Source organism: Semicossyphus pulcher, unplaced genomic scaffold (genome assembly GCF_022749685.1).
Source record: "Semicossyphus pulcher isolate SPU_LCO1_2020_fin unplaced genomic scaffold, fSemPul1.0.p SCAF_5, whole genome shotgun sequence".
NCBI lineage: Eukaryota > Metazoa > Chordata > Actinopteri > Labriformes > Labridae > Semicossyphus > Semicossyphus pulcher.
In genome coordinates, this window is record NW_027211726.1 from 31,739,333 (window position 1) to 31,763,698 (window position 24,366).

Genomic DNA, 24,366 nt, shown 5'->3' on the forward strand with positions numbered 1-24,366 from the left:
AACACATTTTCATTTTGTTTCATTCTGCATGCAGTTGAACTATCCGACGTTTAGACCTGCTACTCCTTCGCATCGAAAGGAGCCAGTCGAAGCGGTTCAGGCATCTGATCAGGATCCCTTAGGACGCCCCCCTCTGGAGGTTTTCTGGGCACGTCCAACTGGGAGGAGACCCCAGGGCAGACCCAGAGCTCGCTGGAGGGATTATGTGACTCACCTGGCCTGGGAACGCCTCGGGATCCTGCAGGAGGAGCTGGAAAACATCGCTGCGGACTAACTATTTTAGTTCAGCTGTTTGTCTTCCACTCAGGAGACCACTGTTCCTGTCTCAATAAACTGAAACTCTAATTCAGTGTAAATGTTTTATTTAAACTCAAACCATTCCATTGCTAAAGATAATCCAGTTTCGTTGTCTTAACTGTGGCAGAAATCCCGAAGATAAAAAGCTGAATCATTTTGGTTCGGGGAGAATGAGAAGTTGGACTGAGCATGATATTTTAAAGTATGATATATATCGTATAATTTAGCAACATTTAGTTTATATTTCAGTAACGTTAATGATGTTGAGTTTGAGAGTTTAGATTTACCTCATTTAAAACATCTGCAGGAAGTGTAGTTGATGCCGGGTGTACAAGGAGCAGAGTACCTCCGCTAGTACCGCTCTAACACTGCATGTCACATTCACCCTTTCACACACACATTTACACACCGATGGCAGAGGCTGCTACGCAAAGTGGAAAGCAGGATCTAGCCGAGCGGTCGCACAGCTGCTGGCCTGGGGGTCAGGACAGATGGGTGGAGTAGATCTGGATGGGGGAACAGAGATGGAACAGCTCTGGAGGATAGAAAGGACGTGGGGGTCTCTCTGGAGACCGGGCAGACGAGCAGGACCATTCTGGAGGCGGGGCACGTGCAGGATTGCTCTGGAGGCAGAGCAGATGGTCATAACCAATCTGGAGGGTGGCTACATGAGCAGGACAGCTCTGGGAGTCTGTCAGACATGTAGAGCTGCCCTGGAGGATGGACAGGAGGCCAGGCAGACGAGCCGGACCGCTCTGGAGATCAAGCAGCAACAAACTGTTCTGCCTGCACCCCTGACCTCGCACATCCAGGCTGCTCACAGAAACCTGCATCATGCAGGCCGCAGGTTGGACACTTGATCTCTCAAGCTCTCCACCATGACACTGTTTCCTGACTCCCACCTGAAATAGTCAAATATGTTTTTAAAGGAGTTGGTGGGGACCAAAACAGAGCGAAAAGAGAGTGCATGTTGGACTCAGATGCACACAAACAGAGCTCTGTATGAATGCTAATGTTGCTCTGTGTCAGCTGGATGTGTAAACAGACGTCTGTTTGCTGAGGTGTTAGCGTTGCCTGTTTGACCAGGACATTATATTTGACTTTGGTCAATGTTGCTGCCCCCTAGTGGTCAAAAAGTGAATTGATGCAGCTTTAATCATAACATGCATGTCTGGCACTTAATGTGTAAACTATTGTTTCTCCTTTAATAGTTTATAAATGATCAAAAATACATTCATTCAGTTTGTGAAGCTTTGATTCACTGAAATGTAAAAAAAAAAATCAAAGGTGTGTGTGTGTGTGTCTGCATGAGCGCTGAAAGGCTTCATTCATGTCTGTGTGTTTGAGGATGCTGGTGTGTGTGTATTGGCAGCATGTGGACACACCCACTGAGCGTGTGTGTGTGTGTGTGTGTGTCTAAGGGCTGTCTAAAAGCAGAAGTGGAAAAACTGCAGCTACAGTCAGCCCGTCTGAGGAACAGAGCAGCAGTGTGTCCCTGCTCTCCGTCGTCCTCTCATCATCATATCACTCTGAGCGTCCCAGCAGCAGCAGAGATGGTCCTTCATCACAAAGAGTTCAGCACCGCAGGGCAGACCGCCGGCCTGCAGATCTGGAGGATCGAGAGTCTGGAGCTGGTTCCTGTTCCAGAGAGCCTACAGGGGAACTTCTACACCGGAGACGCTTACGTGATTCTGAGCACGGTCAAGCAGAGAGACAGCTTCTTCTACCACCTGCACTACTGGTTAGGTAAGATAGTAAAGAGACGAAGCTTCTCAGTTTGGTCTGTTTTTTTTTTGTCTTACAAAATAAATGAGTCAGGTAATTGGATGGAACAGGCACTCGGGATAATCAGGGAGTCAAGGAAGGAAAGTGTTGAAGATGAAGTCCTCCTGTGTCAGAGACGACTTCCTCAGCAGCATCAAAGCAACAGAGATCGAAAAGAGATCAGTCAAACGTTCAGTATTAGAGCCACGTACCGCACAAAGACATAGATCTGAAGTCAAATCAAAGGTAGATTTGGTTCATTTTCTGGGGTTTTCTGGAGATCTCGACTTATTTATCTCGTCATCTGGAGATAACAACGCTGCAGCACCGTAACGTCAGATGATCATAACTCGTATCCCCAGAGCAGCAAGAGCACCAAACAAACACAGAAACAGGCTCAACCCTCCTGTCGTGTTGGTTTCTCTCGACTTACTTTGGTGTTTTATCTGCTCTTACGTGAACACAAAAACCATCAATCATCACCAAATGTTATTTAATACCTTTTTAAGCTGTCAATAATGTCTCACACTAGTGGTTAACATGATAACTGCAGTGAATATACAAAGAATAGACACTAACAATGTGTTCCAAAATGAATCGGTGTTATCTTCCACTTCTGAGACGTCCTCCTCTGTCTCTGGTTCTACTTCAGTCTCCTCTTCTTCTGGTTCAAAACTTGTTCAGTCTGAAGTGTGCTGATCTCCAGAAAACAACTGAAAGGACTCGTTATCACAGGACAACAGAGTACATAGATGCATGTCCGCTCAGGGCTTCCGTACATTTTGACTTTGGACAAAGAAAAACATTTAAACATTTCGACTTTATTCAACATTTGAACTTAATCCTGAATATTTAGATTTGATTGTGGCTCTACTTTCTTTTGACGGACTTCTTTCCACAAGTGTATGATTACAAGAAATCTTATTTTACTTTTAGCCTGGCACTTAGTTTGACTTTATTTACAACATACAACATACCAAACACTTTGTTTGTATTTATGATTGAAATTTATTTTTTATTTTAACACCTGTCCGTCAAACTGCATGTTCACCTTTATTCACAGAATTCTATTTAACATTTTGTTTTTATTCTTAAATGGAAAATAAAACAAAGATCTACCTCCTCTTCTGCTGAATATCTGATAACGGGATGTTAGAAGGTGAAGTCATGTTTGGTAGTCATGAAAGGAAAGGAGATAGAAGATATGTGTCACATCAGAGTCTAAAGAAAGACTTGCTCAGCTGCATTCAAGTGAAAGGAAACATTTATAAAGATAAAAACAGAATCTTTACGGCTGTATTTTTAAGTTTAGAATAAACACCATCATTTCTTCCTAAAACGTTCAGCAGAACTGTTTCAGTCCGTTCAGGAGAGTCTGGACTCGACTTTTCCAGTTTGACGACTTCTCTGAGTGATTCCAGCCATGCAGGCAGTCAGTCAGAGACACAACAACAAAGTGACAGCCATCCTACCAGCTGTTTTCACAGCGCGTCCACGTGGAAATATTAACACACTGACTGACCAGCTTCTGTGTGTGTGTGTGTGTGTGTGTGTGTGTGTGTGTTCTCTGTGTGGATACAAGTAAACACACACTGCACTGAGTTACTGTCAGGGCTGAAAAAACACTGAAACACTTGAATGCACCAAGAATGAAAAAGAAATACATAGTTTAGACCGAGATGAAAGGGTAACTGGGATCTACACTCTTACATAACTGGGTCAAAAAAAACACTGGAGTTTGCATGTTCTCCATGTGCATGCGCATAATAATAATATAAAAAAAAACAAAAAAAAAACAGGAATTATCAAATATAAACCGACATAAAAATAAGACGATTTACGTGAATGAATAAATGCAATCTTGATAAAAGTAGAAAAAATAAAATGCACTGCAGAAGTAACAAAAAACTTTAAACCAAACAATGGTGATGAAAGGTTGTAGAACAATGATGAGTCTTAGTTTAGAACACTTTAATGGAGATGGAAGCAGCGGTGGTTCTTGAACAATTTTACTGAGGGGGGCACAGGGGGGTACAAGCCCCCCCCCCTCCGAAAGCTCTATGATGGATGGATGGAGATGGAAGACTGTTTAGGCAACTGACTATGCGCGATCACCATTTGTTTTAAAGCTTTCAAATGACTAATTAAGATAAATATAGAAGATAATAATGAGGGTTAAACTGAGATTCTTGATGGTGTAAATGTTTAACTACACTGCTGGATGGACGTTTGTTTCATAAAATAGAAACAGAAGAAAATCAGGAAAAGGACAAAAAGCTCTACACAAAAACAGAAAAACATGTCAATAAATGTGCATTTAACTTTAGAAAAAATAAACTATGAAGCCAATCGCAGAGGTCGTACGTTTAAATATATGTTTAAAGCAGAAAGAAGATTATTATGTGAGTTAAACTGCTCTGATGCAAGGAGACTCTGCTTCTGTCAGGCTTTCAGGCAAAATGTCCAACAAGAGAAAGAGACGTCTCATCACATTAAATAACTGCACGGATTCTAAAAAACACGAGTATTTATTAGGAATACTTGAATATGAAATCGTAGAATATATTTATCACAAAAGTATTGACAAAAAACACACAGGTGGCCTAATTTCTGACCAACGTGTTTGGGATAAAAGTAAAGTAACGTTCATTTACACATGAAGCCATATTCGGACGAACTCACTTGAAGTTATTTTCTACCTTTTTCATATTTCGACAAGTTACATGTTCAGACTCACACCAACTCTGAATGTATAACTGTCAAGTCTTTCATGGGCGTCTGACACATCTTCTTCTTGTTGCCCCAGAGCTCCGCTGTGGTCCAAAGACCATCAAAGGACACATCAATGAGCCACACTGTTGCACTGGCTCCCATGTTCCTTCTTTACCACGGACACACACACTGTACTTATATATATTTACTCAGTCCCACACAGACCATCTAGCTGTCCCAAATGCTCATGAGATCGCATCACATGTGGATTCATCCACCGCTGAAAATAGTCCCCATAATTGTTTCATCCGTCCACATTTTGAAACATCTGTCTCTGATCATTTAACTATTAAAACTTCCTCTTCTGTTAACTGGAAACTTCTTTCCCATCAGTTTCATGAGGGTGAAAATCCGGACACATCTCAAAAACTGAACTAAAAAACTGTTTTTTAAATGTGTGTGTGTTATTGATACACAAATGTTGTGTTTGATCAGACGTAGCAATTAAAAACACCAAAGACACACAATCACACAAACAAACTTAATTATTCAGGCAGCAGCAGCAGGGGCGGATCCAGAGGGGTGGCCAGGGGTTGCCTGGTCACCCCTTGAAATCTGATTGGCCACCCCAAGTGCCACCTCAAAATCCTAAACTAGGATTGGCTATTTGCCTCGTCAGCGGTAGGATGTGTGTAAAAATCAACTATTTGGGCTGTGTTGTAACAAGCTGCTTGTAGCTTTCTTTCCATTTCAGTGTGGCACATTTCCTTTAATACTTTAAATTGTTACTCTGACCACATCGTCTGTTTGAATCCTTAAAGAATTAAGCTTAGAAGGAAGGGTAAATGAAATGCTATTCATTTGTGTGTGTGTGTGTGTGTGTGTGTGTGTGTGTGTGTATGGACACATACTTCATGCCACCCCTGCATAAGTCAGTGCCCCAGTTGGGCCACCCCAGTCAAGAAACCAGACCATCTACACCAGTTGGCTCTGTAAGATTAAATTGCTCTTTTTTTCAATTTCAAAAGAGTCTGGTGGCTTTGAAGAGAGGGATGTAACAGGTTTTTTTGGTTAAAAAAAATCATCTTCATCTTTAACAAAAATACATACATAAATTGATCTGTGTCTATCTGATTATCATATACACATTTAGTAGTAATATTATTATTTTTAGATAGAATAATAATACTTTTTTAACTAGAAACGGCTGTTCCTGTTCCTGCTTCCTTCAAAGCCACCAGACTCCATTGACAAAAATAGTAATTTTACCTTGTAGAACAAAGGGAGTTGCTGGTCTGCTGCTGCACTATCAGTTAGTGTTTTTTTGTGTTATTGTGTGTTTAAAAAATATTGTGTAGTTCCGAACTAACCATTTAAAACGGCAAAGTCACATTACATTCAAATAATAATAATGCACCATGTATAATCCACTAAGTACTGTAAAATGTGATGTGTCTGAGGTTAGAATCTGCTGCTTCTGATCAGTGAGCATACTTCCTTCCTGCAGAGAAACTACATTTCCTCTGAGAGCAGAAAGTCAATACCACTTAGATGTTTACCCTGAGTTACGACCCATCTGCATGAATCATTAAGCATCTTACATGCAGATGGACTCCACACTTCCTTCCTGTCACAGCGAACCACAGCAAGATAAAACACTTAACACGCAGTTTGAGTAGAAGCACAGTGAAAGAGGTTTCTGCTGATGCTGAAAACACCCACCAACAGTCACACTGCAGAAAATGCATCAAGACATTCAACATTAAATACTGACGATGTTTTTCAGTCATTCCTTAAAGTAAGATTAGCTTGTGCATGCTTCAATCTGTGCACAACTCTCCTCAGGGTTAGCAGGTGAAACATGGGGGTAATGCTGGTACCTGCAGCAGTGAAACAGGCTGTAATGGCTGCAACTTAATCCTTGATGGGTCAAAGGTCGTCCACTAAAAGTTCTTGTTGTTTCCACTGACAGGCTCAGATTGTTATTCTAAGTGTGTGACAACATCAAAGAAAGGATCCCTACAGAGATAGACCTTTTTGTTACAGAGGAAGATGATTGTTTTAACCACAAACAGACGTTACATCGCTCTCTGCAAACACACCAGACTCCATTCAGAAAAACAAAAAGTTCTACCGCACAGAACAGGGGAGTTACTTGGTTTGTTCTTTTTGTGTAATTTGGTGACTTTTCTTTTTAAAATGGTTATTCTATCTAAAAATTAAAAAAAAACTTTTACTACTAAATGTGTAGATGATAATCAGATAGACACAGATCAATTTACGTATGTCTTTGCTAAAGAGGAAGGTGATTTTTTTAACCAGAAACAGACGTTACATTGCTCTCTTCAAGGCCACCAGACTCCATTAACAAAAACAGTAATTTAACGATACAGAACAAGGGAGCTGTTGGTTTAACTGGGCCTCAATCGGTTAGTTATTGTTTGGTTGACTAACCATTTCACAAAACAAAGTCAGACAATAGCACAAACAAATGACCTAATCAAGGCAGCGGTAGACCAGCAACTCCCGTCTTCTATGAGGTTTAATTACTGTTTTTGTGAATGGAGTCTGGTGGCCTGGAAAAGAAAAATGTAACAGCTGTTTCTGTTAAAAAACAAACAAAACAACCCAATAAACATCTTACATTTACAAAAGATCTTGTAGGAATCCATATAAATTATGTATTTATTTTGTCTCACTCAGTGAAGTCTTGGAATGGCACGATACCAAAGGATAGGATAACATGCACTGAAGACTATAGGGCAGTTAAATTACACACATAGTGTACAACGCTGTAGGGCATTTATTTTGGTTGGAGCATTTGGACTGATGCTGGAAAGAGAACATGAAGTTTTTCCTTTTAGTGTCTGACAGCAAGTATTCAGCTGTGGAAACAAACTCATTTAGACAGTTTTCTGTTTGACTTTCCTTTTGGATCACACCGGGTTCGTTGTGTTGACTTACTTTGAATACAGCCTTCAGTAAGGTTTCTTTCCTTTCCACATTATGCTCCTTTTCCTGGGCTTCATCCTGTCAAAGACACGCCCACTTAGAATCCCAGTTACAGAAATCTGTTGCAGATACTCACAAACTCACAAATAACTTGACTCTTTGAGGGCGGGATCAAACCAGCCTTGTTTAGTCCGACTGAACCGAACCCTGGAGCGTTTGTTCCTTCGGTGCGGTTCGTTTAGGTGGTGGTTGATTCTGGTGAGAACGTAAACGGACTTAAAGTAGGACCAAATACAGGAAACAAACCAGAAAACGGTTGTAACATTGCAGTATGTTTACAGGTGCTGACATTTGCAGAGACATGCAGCGAGATAAGTAGAGGACAGGCGTGGGGGAGCGACAAGGAAATAGAAAAATGGACGACCAAACAATTTCACAAATGCTCGTGGAAACGCACGAGAACACGGAGGTGTTCAAACTGTTCAGAGAAAAACTGAAGGAGAGTGGAGCTGATCGATCTGTGCAACAATGACGGTTAAAACATTTAAGTCCGCGACCATGTTAAGTGTGATCGATCAGTGTGCTCTCTTGCTTTGTTTACTTCAGGCAGGTTTAACACGTGGAACTTCTGACCAATCAGAGAGCAGTTTCCCCGCGCATCAAAACTTTTGGTCAGCTGGTAAAAGCTGCCGTGTGAGCACAAACCAAACAAGAGGCAAAATGTGACTTTGTAACAATTTGGTCTTTGATTCGGACCAAACTTACCGACTTTAGGTGTGAATGCGCCCTTAGTGTTTGCACATTGAGTCAATGATCTGGTTTAAGCCTGTGCTTGTCATTTAAAGGAAAAGAGTGCAGCCAGGATGAGAGCACTGCAGCGGCCATCTATACTGTGCAGCTGGATGACTACCTGGGGGGGAAGCCGGTCCAGTACAGAGAGCTGCAGGGGGTCGAGTCCACAGCCTTCACCAGCTACTTCAAGGGAGGGATCACCTACAAAGTACGGATCAAATCTGAAAACTGTGGAATATAGTTACACTGTTATATAAGTCTACAGATGCCTTTTAGTACCAGACACTCCACTAGCAGCTCCTAACAGATTAAACAACATCTAGATAATTTAATCATCTTTAAACCTGTCTGAAAATGTAAATGTTGTCCCGAAGTTAGCGCTGTTGTACTTCTTCCTGGAAACATAAAAATGCTTAAAAGATTTACAGCCTGAAGGAAGCTCGGCTCATTCTGTGTTAAGCCCTTTCTGGTTGACAAGAAGTTGCACTTGAACACACCACAAAGCATGGCTAATTAGCACGTACAACCTGTGCCTTCCTGTTTTCTGAGGTGAACTTTATTGATGAATCGTGTTTTTTCCCCCATAAATCCTGTTACAGGATTTAACTTGACCACAATGAGTCATGGGACAGAAGAAGAAGTCAGAGTTTAATGTCAACAGACGGGTGAATGAAGAAACTTTACAGTGTTTTCTCTTCCTCAGACAGGGGGCGTGGCCTCTGGCTTTCATCATGTGGTCACCAATGACCTTTCAGCAGAGAGACTGCTCCACATTAAGGGTCGGCGGGTCATCAGGGCGACGCAGGTCCCTCTGAGCTGGTCCAGCTTCAACAGCGGGGACTGCTTCATCGTCGACCTCGGGAGCGTAAGGACAAAGTGTCTCATGTTTGCCGAGGGAGGGTTACAAGTCTGTTGTAACGTTTATATGTGTACAGTGATTCCCCGCCTGCCTGTGTGTTTACTGTAGAAGATCTATCAGTGGTGCGGATCCAAGTGCAACAAGTTCGAGCGCCTGAAGGCAACACAAGTGGCCCGAGGCATCCGCGACAATGAGAGGAACGCAAGAGCGGAGCTGGTGGTCGTAGAAGAAGGAAGTGAACCTTCCACAATGACTGATGTGAGTTATTTCACATCAACAGTTCTTCGTCATGGACGTGTCTCATGGTGCGTCTGACTCAGAGTGGACACACAGAAAGAAAACCAGAGACATATTTCTGATGTAATAATGTGGCCAACATCATTCCTCCAGCCGGCTGTTGTCTGAGTTTCCACCTCGGCATAAAGATGTGTGAGGATCAGGCAGATTAGTCTACTGATGTAGAAAGAGCTGTTGCACTCAAGTTTATAGTGGGTAGTGGGCGGGGCCTCTGCAGATTGGGGAATTTATAATGAGGGAAGGAGGAGATGGATGCCTTTGGAGGATTTTTACAAGGTTATTAATCTTATTATGCAGAAAAAATATTTCAGACAGAATGTATTATTTCAAGCAGAGAATTGTGAGCGCTCTTTAACATACTGTAGGACATGAGACTGGTGCCTATCTTCTCATGATTGCGGAAATATCCCTCTGACAGATCCTAAATCTACAAAGACAGATCTCCTTGTTAGTGTAAATCATTATGTTGGTCTGTTCAGTGAATATTTTCCATCTGCTCAACAGTTTATAATATGGATTGTGGTAAAGCTCAACATGCTTTGGATGTTTGGATGTCGGATGCTGTTAAGTTTAACTCAGCCTGAATCACTGGATCCATCGAGGGTTTGTATTATCGTTGTTCACGTTACAGGTCCTCGGAGCGAAGCCGGAGCTTTCACAGGGAGATGACGATGATGACACGGAGGCAGACGTGTCCAACAGGAGAATGGCCAAACTTTACATGGTACAGTGTTCACACACACACACACACACAAACACACACACACACACACACACACGCACACGCACACGCACACACACGCACACACACACATGCAAACATACTCTCTGACTAAATGGCTAAATTGAAACATTGCTACATTTATTACACACACAGGAGTTCAGTGTCCTGTCTAGGACGTGCACAAGAGGTGGGGATTGAACCTGTGATCAGTGGACGACCCGAGAAAAATACAGTGAAAACGAGGAATAAAAATTCCGTTTCTAATAGAATAAATAAACACAAATAAACACACCACCACCTCTGCACCACCCTGCAGGAAGGAGCTGGATTTTATGTGAATCCAGCAGAAGCCACGCTTCATCCTGCTCGCTGCGGCATCTCTGAAAGTCTTCAGACGGGGACAGCAGTGTATGACGGCGTGTGGTTTGAGCCGGGGGTTCAACAACAATTGCCCAAAGTTTGACATCCAGAAGCGTCCCAAACACTGCAGAACAATAGAAAAGTAACATAATGTAGGCAAAGGGGCAGGGTCTCTGCAGACACAACAACACACCCTTCTAAAGGGTCGTAAGTGATCATTGAGAGGGATTATTTTTTAGTGAGTGCGCACCTGATGTTTTTTAGGGAAAATTCTTGTTAGTAAGACTTTTTGATGAGCTAAAAAAACCCCATCTTTTTATATGATTATTGTGTTGGTGTGTTCCCAGGTGTCTGATGCGTCAGGATCCATGAAAGTGACGGTGGTGAAGGAGGAGAATCCGTTCCTCCAGAGCGACCTGATCTCAGAGGAGTGCTTCATCCTGGATCACGGCAGAAACAGGATGATATTTGTATGGAAAGGTAATCAGACACTGACTGTTCACACTGTGCAGCAGGTTGTGTGAGTTCTTAAAATCAACCACAGTTTAATCTCTTTTATGTCCATCAGGGCACAACGCCAACCCCAGTGAGAGAAAGGAGGCGATGAAAACAGCCGAGGGCTTCATCAAACAGATGGGCTACCCTGCAAACACACAGGTTCACTTTCACTTTTATACTGTATGTGTTATTTTTAAGGAGTGTTTTGTTGCATGGATTTGGTTATGGTTTTGTTGCTGTTGTTCCTGCAGATCCAGGTGTTACCTGAAGGAGGAGAGACCCCCATGTTTAAGCAGTTCTTCGTGGGCTGGAGGGACAGAGATCAGAGCGATGGTTTCGGGAAGGTGTTCGTCACTGAGAGGGTTGCGAGGATCCAGCAGGTGGAGTTTGACGCCTCAAAGCTCCACGAGTCCCAGCAGATGGCAGCTCAGTACAACATGGTGGACGATGGGAGCGGAGACACACAGGTGAGCAGGCTTCAGACTCCTCCACCATCATTTTGCTTTTGGATTTTGAAGGGACCAAACCAGAGTGAGCACTCTATGAGGCACAAACGTGACTCCAGAATGTTTCTCTGTTTCACCCTGTTCTCACTCCCAGCAGATTGATCAGTCGCTCAACACTTTATTTATGGAAGCTGTGCTCTTGCTTAATGTTTCGATGTGCTGTTCAAGCCAGTATGAAGAGTGTGGAGGTCAACTTGGGGAGGTGATCAGGGACTAAAGCATGGGTTTAGACGCTAAAGGGTTTAGTAGGTCGCTTTAGCTGCCGTATTTGTCGAGTGAGGGTGGAAAACCTGTTGCAGCGTCTGTAGCCCCTTTCACACATGCACTCCTGACATTTTCCTGAACATTCCAGGACCGTCTGCCTCTGAAATTTTCAAGAGTTGCCCTCTCACACATGTCCCTCACAGCAGGAGAAATGACATTGTGAGTGAAAAAATCAGAATGCAAGTTGGATTTTTTGCTGACTTTGTAAAACGTGCAGCTCATGATGAACGTGAACAGAGCAGACACACGTAGTGAGAGAAAGAGCCGTTGTGTGCAGGTACAGCAGGTGAAGAAGGTGTGTGGGGAGAAATAAGAAGGACACATGCAGCCCAACCAGACAATGTCAGGAAATGTTGGGAGTGCAGTCATGTGTGAAAGGGGCTTTTATCTGCTGGATCAGCTGACAGGAAATGGTGCAACAACACATCAGCCATCAAAACCTGAGTCTTCAGTCACAAAGTTACCAAAATATTTAAGTGAACTAACTTAACTAGAAACTGAAAATGCAAAAGAGAAAGGTCGGTTCCACCTTAAACTAAATCTCAGAGTTCATTCCAAGAAAGACTTGACCTGAAACTGACCCCGGCAGCACCTGAAGTCTGGACTGTGGTTAATGAAGGAAGAACCTTTAACCAAAATGTTGTCCTCTCTTTGTCATGATCCTCACATGCTTCCTGTTTCCATCCGTCAGATCTGGAGGGTGGAGAGCAGCGGCAGAGTTCCTGTGGACCCAAAGAGCTACGGTCAGTTCTACGGCGGCGACTGTTACATCATCCTGTACACGTACGGGAAGAGACAGATCATCTACACCTGGTACGCCTCCGATCGGTCCCAGAGACGGTTTTACATAAATGACACAGAGACGCTCTGTGAGACGCTCTGATGCTCCACTCTGCTTCCTCTCTTATCTACACCACATCTGTGCTTCATTTTCATATTTTCAGAGCATCTAAATTTCCAACTGTTGAGTCGAAATGACACATTTAGTGCTTTGTTTTTGTATTTTATCAAATTACCGTGTAACGTGAAAGATGTCCACCCTACAGAAAACTATGCCGTCGGCTCTCTGAAGCTTTTTAAGTACTTTGATTTGATTTAAAGGCATATTTATGCAGGCTTAAAGAATATTAACTGACTTTTAGGCAACAGGGGAGCAGAACTCGCCGTCTGGACATATTATTACCTAATAAACTTGATATATTGCTTATGTGTAGCAAACAGTTGCCTTTTAACCCATTTGGCATGCATGGAGCAACATTAGCATCCAATCTGAGCGAGGTTTGTGTCCCTCTGATGAATATAAGATCTCTCGTTTTAGCTGTTTTAGTCTCCACCAGCTCTAGCTCCACTTTAGCTGATTAATGCTCTGCTATTTTCGCTAGGAGCTAACTTTATCTGCTGTTAGGTGCTGACAGGAAGTGTTGTGTACTGTAAAACCAAAATGATTTAGTTAAATTAGTTCAGCTTTAGGTTTACTATATTTTAATCTTGAGACACTGATCTTTGTCACGTGTCTCTTTCCGGTCTGCAGGCAGGGAGCTAGCTGCTCTGTGGACGAGCTGACGGCCTCGGCCTTCCTGACGGTGCAGCTGGATCGATCTCTGGGAGGGAATGCAGTTCAGGTATGAAGAGAACATGAACAGAATGTGCCTGAAAGTGCTCATAAATCTCTCTGCCTGCGCCTGGTGAGGTTTGCAGGGCCTTGACACACTAAACTGAACACCACTGTATGAATAATATATAGGAAGTCCTTTTTTTAAAGGATATGCCGCATCATCTAAACATGGATCTAATACAGCAGTTGTTGGTCATTGTTCCTTTTGGTAGTGACAATCTAAAACTCAAAAAAAGGAAGTGCTGAACATCACCAACAAAGGTTCAGAAGGTCGAGCAGTCAGAGAAGCAGACTGCAGGTCTTAAAACAAACCCTTTGGTTAGTCTAACTTATGTAGAACATAAGGTCCAGATGCATAATAACATGATCACCAAACAGTCTGTGGTAAATATCCAACAGCTTCAGGAGGAAACAAGGCATGTTGTGTTAAATATAAAGCATTAGACGTGCTAAAAAAGGGCTTTTTGTTAGCTTTGTACAGAGCAAGGCTAGCTGTTTCCCCTTGTTTCCAGTCTTTATGCTAAGCTACGCTAACCCCATCCTCGCTGAGGCTTCAAAGCGTAAAAGGGTCAAGCTATTACTTTTAAATAGCAACCAAGCACTATATAAAGATCAAAATGGTAATGACCTGCAATATTTTAAAAGCCACCTCCTGCCTAACTTGATGTCATTTTAAAGCATTGGCATATGTGATGGAGTACGGGGGCCATGTGAAAGCAAAAAATGTGTCAAATTTGAGGCTGTGGTTTCGGATGTTTTTATATCAGAAGAGCGGCCAGCTGCCTCGGCTGAAATGAGGAATGTGGTTGTCCTTAGTTAACTCGCAATTAATCGCAAATTAATGGCACATTTTTCACCTGTTCTAAATGTACCTTTAAGAGATATTCTTCAAGTTTTTAATCCTCATGTCAACATGGGAATGGACAAACATGCTTCCTTTATGCAAATGTATGTTAATTATTATTGAAACATTCCAAAACAATGACAAATACTGTCCAGAATATTCTACAGAATAACCTCAAAGGTACTGCACGCTCAAAAAATCTGCTGAAAGCAGAACATGGCAAACTGAAGCCCAACAAGCAACAACAGACGGCATACTGACCTGAATGTAACATTCAGTATAAGTCAGTGAGTCTGCAGCAGGAGATAAAATAACATCATGTTAGTCAAAGTTTAATCACTTACAGACATTTTTCACAACCTGGTGCTCTCTGCATCAGCTGTGTGCTCGGCCAGCAAGTGGTATTTAAGACTCGACGTCCTCGGGTGGTAACTCGGTTCACATCGACAGGAAATACAAATAAGTGTTGTCTTATCCAGAGAACCATCTCGCAGGGCTTTGAGGCTGAACATTTAAAAGACCCTTTTGTTGATCCATTTCTGCTCACGGCTGCATTGCTTTGTGATTTCCAAAACTACGGGGCGGGCGGAGGGTCATTATAATGGAACGCACGTGCGTTAATCTCTCATCAAAATAAGTAGTTGCATTTGTCAGCCCTGATATTAATATTATAAAGAATTATGAATGGTACACAATACATATATATATATATCATCTTTAGGTCAACTCAGTGAGAGAAGGAAGTCTGTCTTGTTGAATGCTTCTCCTTTAAATGAACATGATGATGACTTTAAATGTTGTGTGTGTCATCAGGTCAGAGTGTGCCAGGGTAAAGAGCCTCCTCATCTGCTCAGTCTCTTCAAATCTAAACCCCTGGTTGTCTATAAGAGTGGTACGTCCCGCCTTGGAGGTCAGGCTCCCACGCCTCCCACCCAACTGTTTCAGGTCCGACGGAACCTCGGCACCATCACCAGGATCGCTGAGGTGAGGAGTCTCCTGCTGCTGTTTCTACACAAAGTAAATCATCCCTCTTTTTATTTGAATATGTTAAATGTCTGCTGTGTTTCAGGTGGACGCCGTCGCAGCCAGTCTGAACTCTAACGATGCCTTCCTGCTGAAGATGCCTGGTGGGCGGGGCTACCTGTGGATGGGTAAAGGAGCGAGTGGGGAAGAGTTAAAGGGAGCTGAGTACATGAGCAAAGAGCTGAAATGCAGCAGCGAACGCATCACGGAAGGAAATGAACCAGGTCATTGTCTACATTTAACCTACATACATATAGTAATCTGTGTCTATCTAATTATCATCTACACATTTAGTAGTAATAAGACCTTTTTGTTAAACAGACAGATACTTGTTTATTTAACCAGAAACAGCTGATAATGTTGCTTCCTTCAAAGTCACCAGACTCCATTGACAAAAACGGCAATTTTACCTTGAAGAACAAGGGAGTTATTGGATAACTGCTGCCTGGATCAGTTAGTTAGTTTGTGTTATTGTGTGTTAAAAATATTGTGTTGGATCCAAACTAACCACTTAAAACATGAAGGTCACATAATTACACAAAAAAACTAACAAACTAACTCCTGTGTTCTGTGAGGTTAAATCACTGTTTTTATGAATGGAGTCTGGTGTGTTTGCAGAGAGCGATGTAACGTCTGTTTGTGGTTAAAACAATCATCTTCCTCTGTAACAAAAAGGTCTATCTCTGTAGGGATCCTTTCTGTCATGTTGTCACACACTTAGAATAACAATCTGAGCCTGTCAGTGGAAACAACAAGAACTTTTAGTGGACGACCTTTGAACAGGAACATTGTTGCCGCTGGCTGAAGCAACCTACTGGAGAAAATCAGATATTTTAAACCATCAAGTCATTTAGACTCCAAAAGTATGTAGAAAAAAAAAACAGGCCAGGGTGTAAAAATGCAGGATTTCTCTTTGAAACACTCGTGTCAACATGAGTAACAGCTGTGACTCCCAGCCAGAAAAACAGGTCACTAAATAAACTGTAACCTCAGCATGGCTAACTGTGTTGTGTACAAGACCAAGTAAACATGGAACGCGTGTCAGACAGCTTGATCAGTCCTGCCTAGTCAGAAAACAGACGTGCAAACATCCCTCGTGTCGGGATGGTTTCTTGTGTAGGGTGCGGTTCTTGAATACACTCTGCCTTCCCCTGACATGCAGGGTCAGGGTTAGTTTGTTTGTCTCTTGAGTGCGGTGTAACACTGCCGTCAGTCACACACAGAGACCTGTATACCCCTCTTGTGACAAAAAGGAACATGTCTGATATCTCCTATAAGAGCTTCTTTATTATTTTTGTCGACCACAGGGGATGACTTTGTGTGATTTCAGTTGGACTTTACGATGAATAGAGATCAGTGTCTCAGGGCTCATGTGACATACAACATAAAACATACAGTATACAAAATGCGCATGACGGTGTTCATGACACTGAGGCCTTTATACTTAAATATACTTAAGATCTAACGCACTGGGAAGGTCACATCCTGGGGTTTCTGATGATGTCACACATGTGGGGGTGGTATACTGTGTGGATTTTGGCGCCCCCATGTGGACAAAGTAAGTAAATGTAAAGTCCCATGTAGAGCCTTTAAAAGTCTGTATCTGGATCAGGTGGATTCAATCTAGTTTAATTCTTATCCGGATTAAACCTTTTTGAACAACCTGGGAGCAGATTGGAGGATAAGAGCCGCAGACATGTGACACTAAATCAAAGTTTTGCCTCAACTTTGTGTCTCATGTCTGTGAAGGGTCTCAGTCATCCAGGTCGTGGTAATTCAGGGCTTAATCCAAAAGGCAACTGGACTTGGTTGAAGTTCTTGAAGACGTTTCACCTCTCATCCGAAAGGCTTCTGGTGGACGAAGCTAGAAATGTAAGCCTCTGTAGGTCATTAGTGTGCTAGTCCTAAGTACCCTCTGGTGTTTATGGGTCGTTAGGCTCACATGATCCTGAGTGTGATCTCAGCTGTTTGGGCAGAGAATTCAACACTGCATTGTAAGTGGGTGATAGGTTGTGTCTGAAGCTGGAAAAACCATCAGAGGTGGTGGCCTAAGAATGTCTTCAAGAAGTTCAACCAAGTCCAGTTGCTTTTTGGATTAAGATTAGAATTAACTTTGTGTCATGATTTAGATTTTCAGTAAGATTTTTATATTTCTGCTGTTCACTAATTGCTTTCCTGCTGCACAGGTCCACCTGAGTGTGTGTGTTCTCATGTGTGTGTTTGTGTTGCAGCCGACTTGTGGGCAGCATTAGGCGGGAGGACAGAGTACCAGACCTCAGAGAGACTGGAGAGTCAGACCCTGACTCACCCTCCTCGTCTGTTTGGATGCTCCAACAAGACGGGCAGGTTCATCGTAAGTATCTGGTCCAGATGATTAAAACCTCCTCAGTAACAAGAATCATTTTCAACACATTCCTTCAAACACTTCAGTAAGCTGTTATCTTCCTCATGAGGCTGAATGAGTCCTCTTCAGTGCATTCACTGCTTTGTGTTGCAGCAGTCACTTTAGTAACCCGTGTTCTCTTGTTGTGCAGATCGAGGAGGTTCCAGGAGAGTTCACTCAGGACGACCTGGCTGAAGACGACGTGATGCTGCTGGATGTTTGGGATCAGGTACACTGCAGCTTCATCAGGTGTTAGATCATCTCTCTGATGTCACTCTAATAAACACAATCCTCTGTTTCAGGTGTTTGTCTGGATCGGAAAGGACGCCAACGAGGTGGAGAGGACTCAATCTGTCAAATCTGGTGAGCTCTCTATTTGACTCATGTCCAGAGAGGTGCTCGGTTTGCAGTGGTGCATTTTAAGGTCTGAGTGAATATTAAGAGGACAATCTGTGGGAAGGTGTTAGCAGGATTTTTATACGTTAGCACCAGATAATACACTAGATAATACATTTCACATGTATTTCCTCCCCCTGCCACAAGAGGGCGGTGCAGACATGTTGATCAGCACATGTAGCTGTTTGCCGTGTTTTAAAAGTGGCTCCTCTCTTTCCTCTGCAGCCAAACAGTACGTGGAGTCTGACCCGAGCGGGCGGGACAAGCAGACCCCTCTGGTGGTGGTGAAACAAGGCCATGAGCCCCCCACCTTCACCGGCTGGTTCCTGGGCTGGGACCCCTCCCACTGGGACTCTGTCACCAGGAGCATGCAGGCCATGCGTCTGTAGACTCAGATCACACAGGACAGCTGGAATAAAGCTCTTTATATGATCAGTTAATCCATTCAGTGTCTTTGATAAATGTCTGCGTGTGCTTTTCTTTACCGCACTGTGGCACTCACACTTCCTCTGACGTCTTTCACAGAGGTTCTCAAACTGTCAGGATGTGATGCTGAATGGGGGCACACAAGGAAACGTTGAAGAACCACTGGTCTTTGATTTGCTCTCTCAGATATTTTGTCTCCTTTGCAATCGTTCTTGTAAAATTACTTGTCTGTTGTTTGCATGCAAAATAAATAAAGATTGATATTTCCTGAGATGCTGAGATATTCTTTCAAACAGCTGGTTCTCTCTGGAGAAAATATTTAATATAATTTCATAATGTTAACTCATTAAAAGCAAGTGAAAGACTGCTTTATGTTCCTGTTAGGGTAACACATCCCCTTATATAACTAGTTAGCATTTCAGAGCACTTAACTGACCATATTCACACAGTTGCCATTTTACTGTGACATCATGCTCAGGGTGGGAAGCTCGAGTGTTGTTATAATGTTGTACTGAGGTATTTTATGTTGCAAAACATACAAACAGTGAATCTGACAAATCGTTTCACTGGTTCCCGATGAATCAGCGACCGGATAGACAATGTGAAGTGAAAATCAGGAGGGACATCCTGCTGAAACACAGCCCACAGTCCAAAGACATGCTCGTTAGGTTCAGTGGTGACTCTAAATTGTCCGTAGGTGTGAATGTGAGCGAGAAAGGTTTTCTGTCTCTGTGTGTCAGCCCTGTGATTGACAGGTGACAGGAGTATTTATTACGTCATAAAAACATCTCCACATCATGTAACTTTTATGCAAAAGGGTTTCCTGCTACATCTCGTCTCATTTTCTCACGCCAGCAGGCTTTTTATTTGGCCGAAGGAGACATCATCTGTTGAGCTCAGGAAATGGCTTGTTGTACCTTGAAGGCAACACTTGTACCACAAACTCTAACTAATGAATGAGCACAAGGGTCAAAGTTCAAGGTGTATGTCCCAATTGTATTCATACTTCCTGAGAAACGTAAGTACTTTGTAAACGCAGCTGCTGTACTTACTGTGGGGACATAAAGTTTAATCAAATCTGTCGATACAGTAACTGTAATCTGTCCATGTTCAGACACTCTGCCCTGTGACTGATGTCAGATTATTTAACTCTCATTACCACTCGCTGCCACATGGGGTCGCTGTTTGACACGTGAAATGTTTCATGGGAACAACACAAACATGTGGATGTTATTTGCTGCGTAATAACTGTAATTACTTTTTCTTTTTTAGCAGAAAAACATGGTGTTTATTAAAGAGAAAATACTTGCTCTGTTTTTAAATATGTCTATTTAAAATTTAGATTAGAGCCATCTTTAGAGTCATCCTGTGTTCATATCTTTTGATTCATTCAGCAGTTTATATTTCTAAAAAGAATAATTAAATATTCACAAAGAAACGACCAAAACCTGTATTTGTAAATAGATTAAGGCCTGTTTGTGTTCATAATGTGAAAGAATGTTTGCAGGATGTGTATTCTGATAACAGCGGTCTGTCTGACAGTCGTCTCTGGGGTTAGCTTGTGGCTAAATGTGAGAATAAAGCATTCAGTAAAAACTACAGAAACACTTTAACCACATATTTCGGCTTTGGCAGAAAACACATCAGTATGTTGGTAAAATCTCAGGTTAATATATATTGTGTATAATTACCGGTAACACTCCACTCTCCCAGGCTCCATGAACTACCCGCCGGCTCCGTGTACTTACTGATAAAAATCGGTGCGTTGTTAAAACTTAGAGGGAGTTTGGGACTGAAACGCTTCTGATTTGGAGTTTGACATTTGATTCACACAACTTGATTCACAATTTTGTGAAACCAAACTTCCTTCAGTCAAATGGAGGCTGTGACTTTTGAATCCTTGTTGCTATGCAGATCAACAGACTGGTATTTCCTGCGTTTCCTGAGTTTTTACTTTCATTTTCTCTCGTTGTGACGCAGATCTGTTCTCCGTGTTGAAGCTTTGGTAAGTGACACTTTTCACTGTTTTAAAGACTCTCAGTTTAATTTAATTGTAAAAAAAAAACTGTAAGCTAACAGTTAACCACCGGGTGCATTAGCTGCTCTGACTACTGTAGAAGTGCAGACAGCACAATGACTCTAATTTTACCATGCAGGCTATGCTAACCATGCTAACAGGACAGTTAGAGACAGCAGTGAGTGAAACTGAGGGAACGACATCGATTATTATTAACGTGTCAAACATACAAATCATGACAGAATCAGTGTGATGTTCAGGAAGTCTTCACAGTCTGTGCTGCAGTAAAAGCTCAAAGTATTATCAGCTACATGGACTTAAAGTATGAGCAGTAAAAGTACACAGTGTGAGTGTGCTGTAACATGTGATATGATGACATCATTGTCAGTGATGCGTTCAGGTGTACCACGTGTTTTACTGTGAAGCTCATTGTGAACAGTTTCATATGAAGCTGTAATCATTCTTTATTGATCAATGTGCTGCTTCTGCTCAGAGTGCAGCTCTGCCAGCAGGGGGCGCTCTGCTATGGATCAGTGTGAGGACACAGAGGAGGGAGCCCCTCCCTCTAAAAGCTCTCTGTGTGGGGAACATGAAGCTCTGAGGTGAGATGAGGATCTCTAACTGTCCATGACTCTCCTCCATGTCACAGCTCAGCACTCACATCACTGCACCATCATCACTCACACTCACTGTCACACCTGCTGCTGAACAGGTGAACAACAGCTCACTGTAACTAATCATGTTGTTTGTTTGTATCAGGATGCAGCAGCAGAGACCAGACTCTCCTGGACCCAGCTGTGTGTCCATGAAGAGTGACCGGTCTATGGGTCGACCTATTGACTTTAAAGTTGGACATCCTGCTGATGGAAGGTAAGAATTTATCAAATCAATATGAATATAAAATATTATTCTTTAGATTATTTTATGACCATGTTGCCATTATTTATAGAACAGCTTTAGAGAGACGGGAAATATTGTGAAGAGAGAGTGGGGATGACATGCAGCAAAGGGCTGAGGTGGAGTTGAACCCTGGGCCGCTGCAGTGAGGACTGTAGCCTCTGCACATGGAGCACACACTCCAGCACCTGAGCTACACCACCGCCCTGCTCACACTCCTCTGAATTCTTGCTCCAGAGTTTTTTTAGTTCAGAATTTTCCCTAAAGTCACAAATATGGTAACCAGTTAGGCAAAGCAAGCCTGTTTTTAAACTGTCTTTTGCACATTAAGAAAGATCTAATAATAATAATAATAATAATAACTTTATTTGTATAGCACCTTTCATACACAAAATGTCGTATTAAAAACAAGAAAACAGCTCCAAAGTGCTTTACGGTATGGTATTGAAAGCAACAGAAACTCAGTGGAAAATGTAATACAAATAAAAGTTACTTAAAGGAGATCCAGTAAGAGGCAGAGAAATGAGAGCAGATAGTAAGAAGAAATAAAAACATTACATTAACTGAATGCCTGCCTAAACAGGTAGGTCTTCAGTTGATTTTTAAAGATTTCAACAGAGTTTGCATATCTAATGTGACTGGGCAGGGTGTTCCACAGTCTTGGAGCATAATAACTAAAAGCAGCTTCCCCACTCGTTTTGTGGGTCACTTTGGGAACAGTTAAAATACCAGCATCAGAGGACCTAAGGGCTCTCGTTGGTTGATAAGGGGTTAAAAAGTCTGAAATATAAGATGGTCCTGTACCATTTAGAGCTTTATATGTTAGTAAAAGGACCTTAAAATCAATTCTAAAAGAAATGGGGAGCCAGTGCAGGGTAGCTAAAACAGGAGTAATGTGCTGTCTTTTCCTCGTCTTTGTTAAAAGTCTGGTGGCAGAGTTCTGAACTAGCTGAAGTTTCCCTATCAGCTTTTTAGGTAGGCCAGTGAAGAGGGCATTGCATTAGTCCAGCCTGCTGGTAATGAAAGCATGAATCAGTTTCTCTGCATCCTGCTTTGTTACAAACGGTCTTACTTTGGCCACATTTCTCAGGTGAAAGAAAGCTGTCTTGGTCACCTTGCTAATGTGGGCTTCAAAGCTTAAATCAGAGTCCAAAATGACACCGAGACATTTGGCTTCGGGTATGTTCTGGTGAGCAAAGTTCCCAAGCCCATTAGAAAGTGTCTCTCTTTTGCATTTTGGTCCTAGAAGCAGTATCTCTGTTTTATCTTCGTTAAGTTTTAGAAGATTGTCACTCATCCATTGTTTTATTGAGGCTAAGCGGGCAGTCAGAGAAGATAGGCCATTTGGGTTGCTTGGCTCAACAGAAATGTATAATTGGGTATCATCTGCATAACTGTGAAAATTTGTATTGAACTTGTTGATGATGTAGCCTAACGGAAGCCTGTATAAGGAAAATAGCAGGGGACCAAGACAGCTTCCCTGTGCAATACCAAACGGCAGGTCATGTTTAACAGACACATGTTCATCCAAACAAACATCGAAATTTCTGCCAGTTATGTAGGAACGGAACCAGTCTAGAGCACTGCCAGAAAGACCAACCCATCTTTCCAGATGATCTATTAAAATAGTATGGTCAATGGTGTCAAATGCTGAGCTTAATTCTAAAAGGATGAGGATCGACACTTGATTCAAGTCAGTGGCATGTCTAAGATCATTCACTATTTTGACTAAGGCCGTTTCTGTACTGTGGTTGGATCTAAAACCGGATTGAAACTTCTCTAAAATACTGTTGTCATTGAGAAAGGTATTAAGTTGATTAAAAACTGCTTTTTCCAGAACTTTGCTTATAAAGGGGAGGTTGGATATAGGTCTGTAATTACAGAGGATGTTTTTATCTAGATTTGGCTTCTTTAAAAGAGGCTTCACTACTGCAGTTTTAAAGGCAGTATTGATTATCTTTAGGATCGAGGGAGACAAGCTATCATATACACGTTTGAAGAAATTGCTGGGGACTGGATCAAGAGTGCATGTGGAGGAGGATGTTTGAGCCACAATGTTACGGAGGTCGTTATACGAAATGCTGTTAAAACATTTAAACGCTGGAGGGTGGCTGTGGGGTGTTTCAGCAGGCTTATCAGCTGTTCTATTAATGTCTGACCTGATCGTGGCAACTCTGTCATTAAAAAAGGTGGCAAACTCCTCACATCTCTGAGCAGAAACCTGCTCGGAGTGAAAGGGAATGTGATTTAATAGCCTATCGCTGGTTGAGAATAGGACCCTAGAGTTGCCACTATTCTCAGCTATAATCTTAGAGAAATGGGTCTGTCTCTCAAAGCGAACACTTTTGTTATACATGGCAACTTTCTCTTTCAGAATATTACGGTTTACCTTAAGTTTAGTTTTTCTCCATATTCGTTCAGCTTTCTGACAAGACTGCTTTAGTGCACGAGTATTTGTGTTCATCCAAGGCCGCGCTTTAATTTGAGACCTTTGTTTTGTTTTCATAGGAGCTACATTATCAAGTATATTAGCCAGTTCACTGTTGAAGGCATCTACCATTTCATTTAGAGGATAACTAAAGATATTTTGATCTAGAGAATTTGTGAGCTCAGTAAATCGTAGATCTGCAGTGGTATCTTAATGTCTTTTAATCATGGTTTCAGAGTGATTTCTTATGGTGTTCAATGAGACATTAAAAGATACACAATAATGATCAGACACATTGATATCAGACACCAC

The 24,366-nt window shown here is 42.2% G+C and overlaps 1 protein-coding gene across 1 annotated transcript; it reads left to right on the top strand.

The window, feature by feature from the left end:
* Positions 1 to 1,770: 1,770 nt before the first annotated feature.
* On the top strand, positions 1,771 to 18,983 carry scin (scinderin). The gene is made up of 16 exons (XM_069680963.1): positions 1,771 to 2,043; positions 8,571 to 8,725; positions 9,221 to 9,382; positions 9,485 to 9,634; positions 10,305 to 10,397; positions 11,105 to 11,237; positions 11,326 to 11,414; positions 11,507 to 11,722; positions 12,717 to 12,838; positions 13,557 to 13,647; positions 15,298 to 15,468; positions 15,554 to 15,731; positions 17,739 to 17,860; positions 18,042 to 18,119; positions 18,193 to 18,253; positions 18,512 to 18,983. Exons 1-16 carry the CDS (start codon positions 1,851 to 1,853, stop codon positions 18,673 to 18,675), a joined length of 2,178 nt encoding a protein of 725 aa, XP_069537064.1. The 5' UTR covers positions 1,771 to 1,850; the 3' UTR covers positions 18,676 to 18,983.
* Positions 18,984 to 24,366: the final 5,383 nt, after the last annotated feature.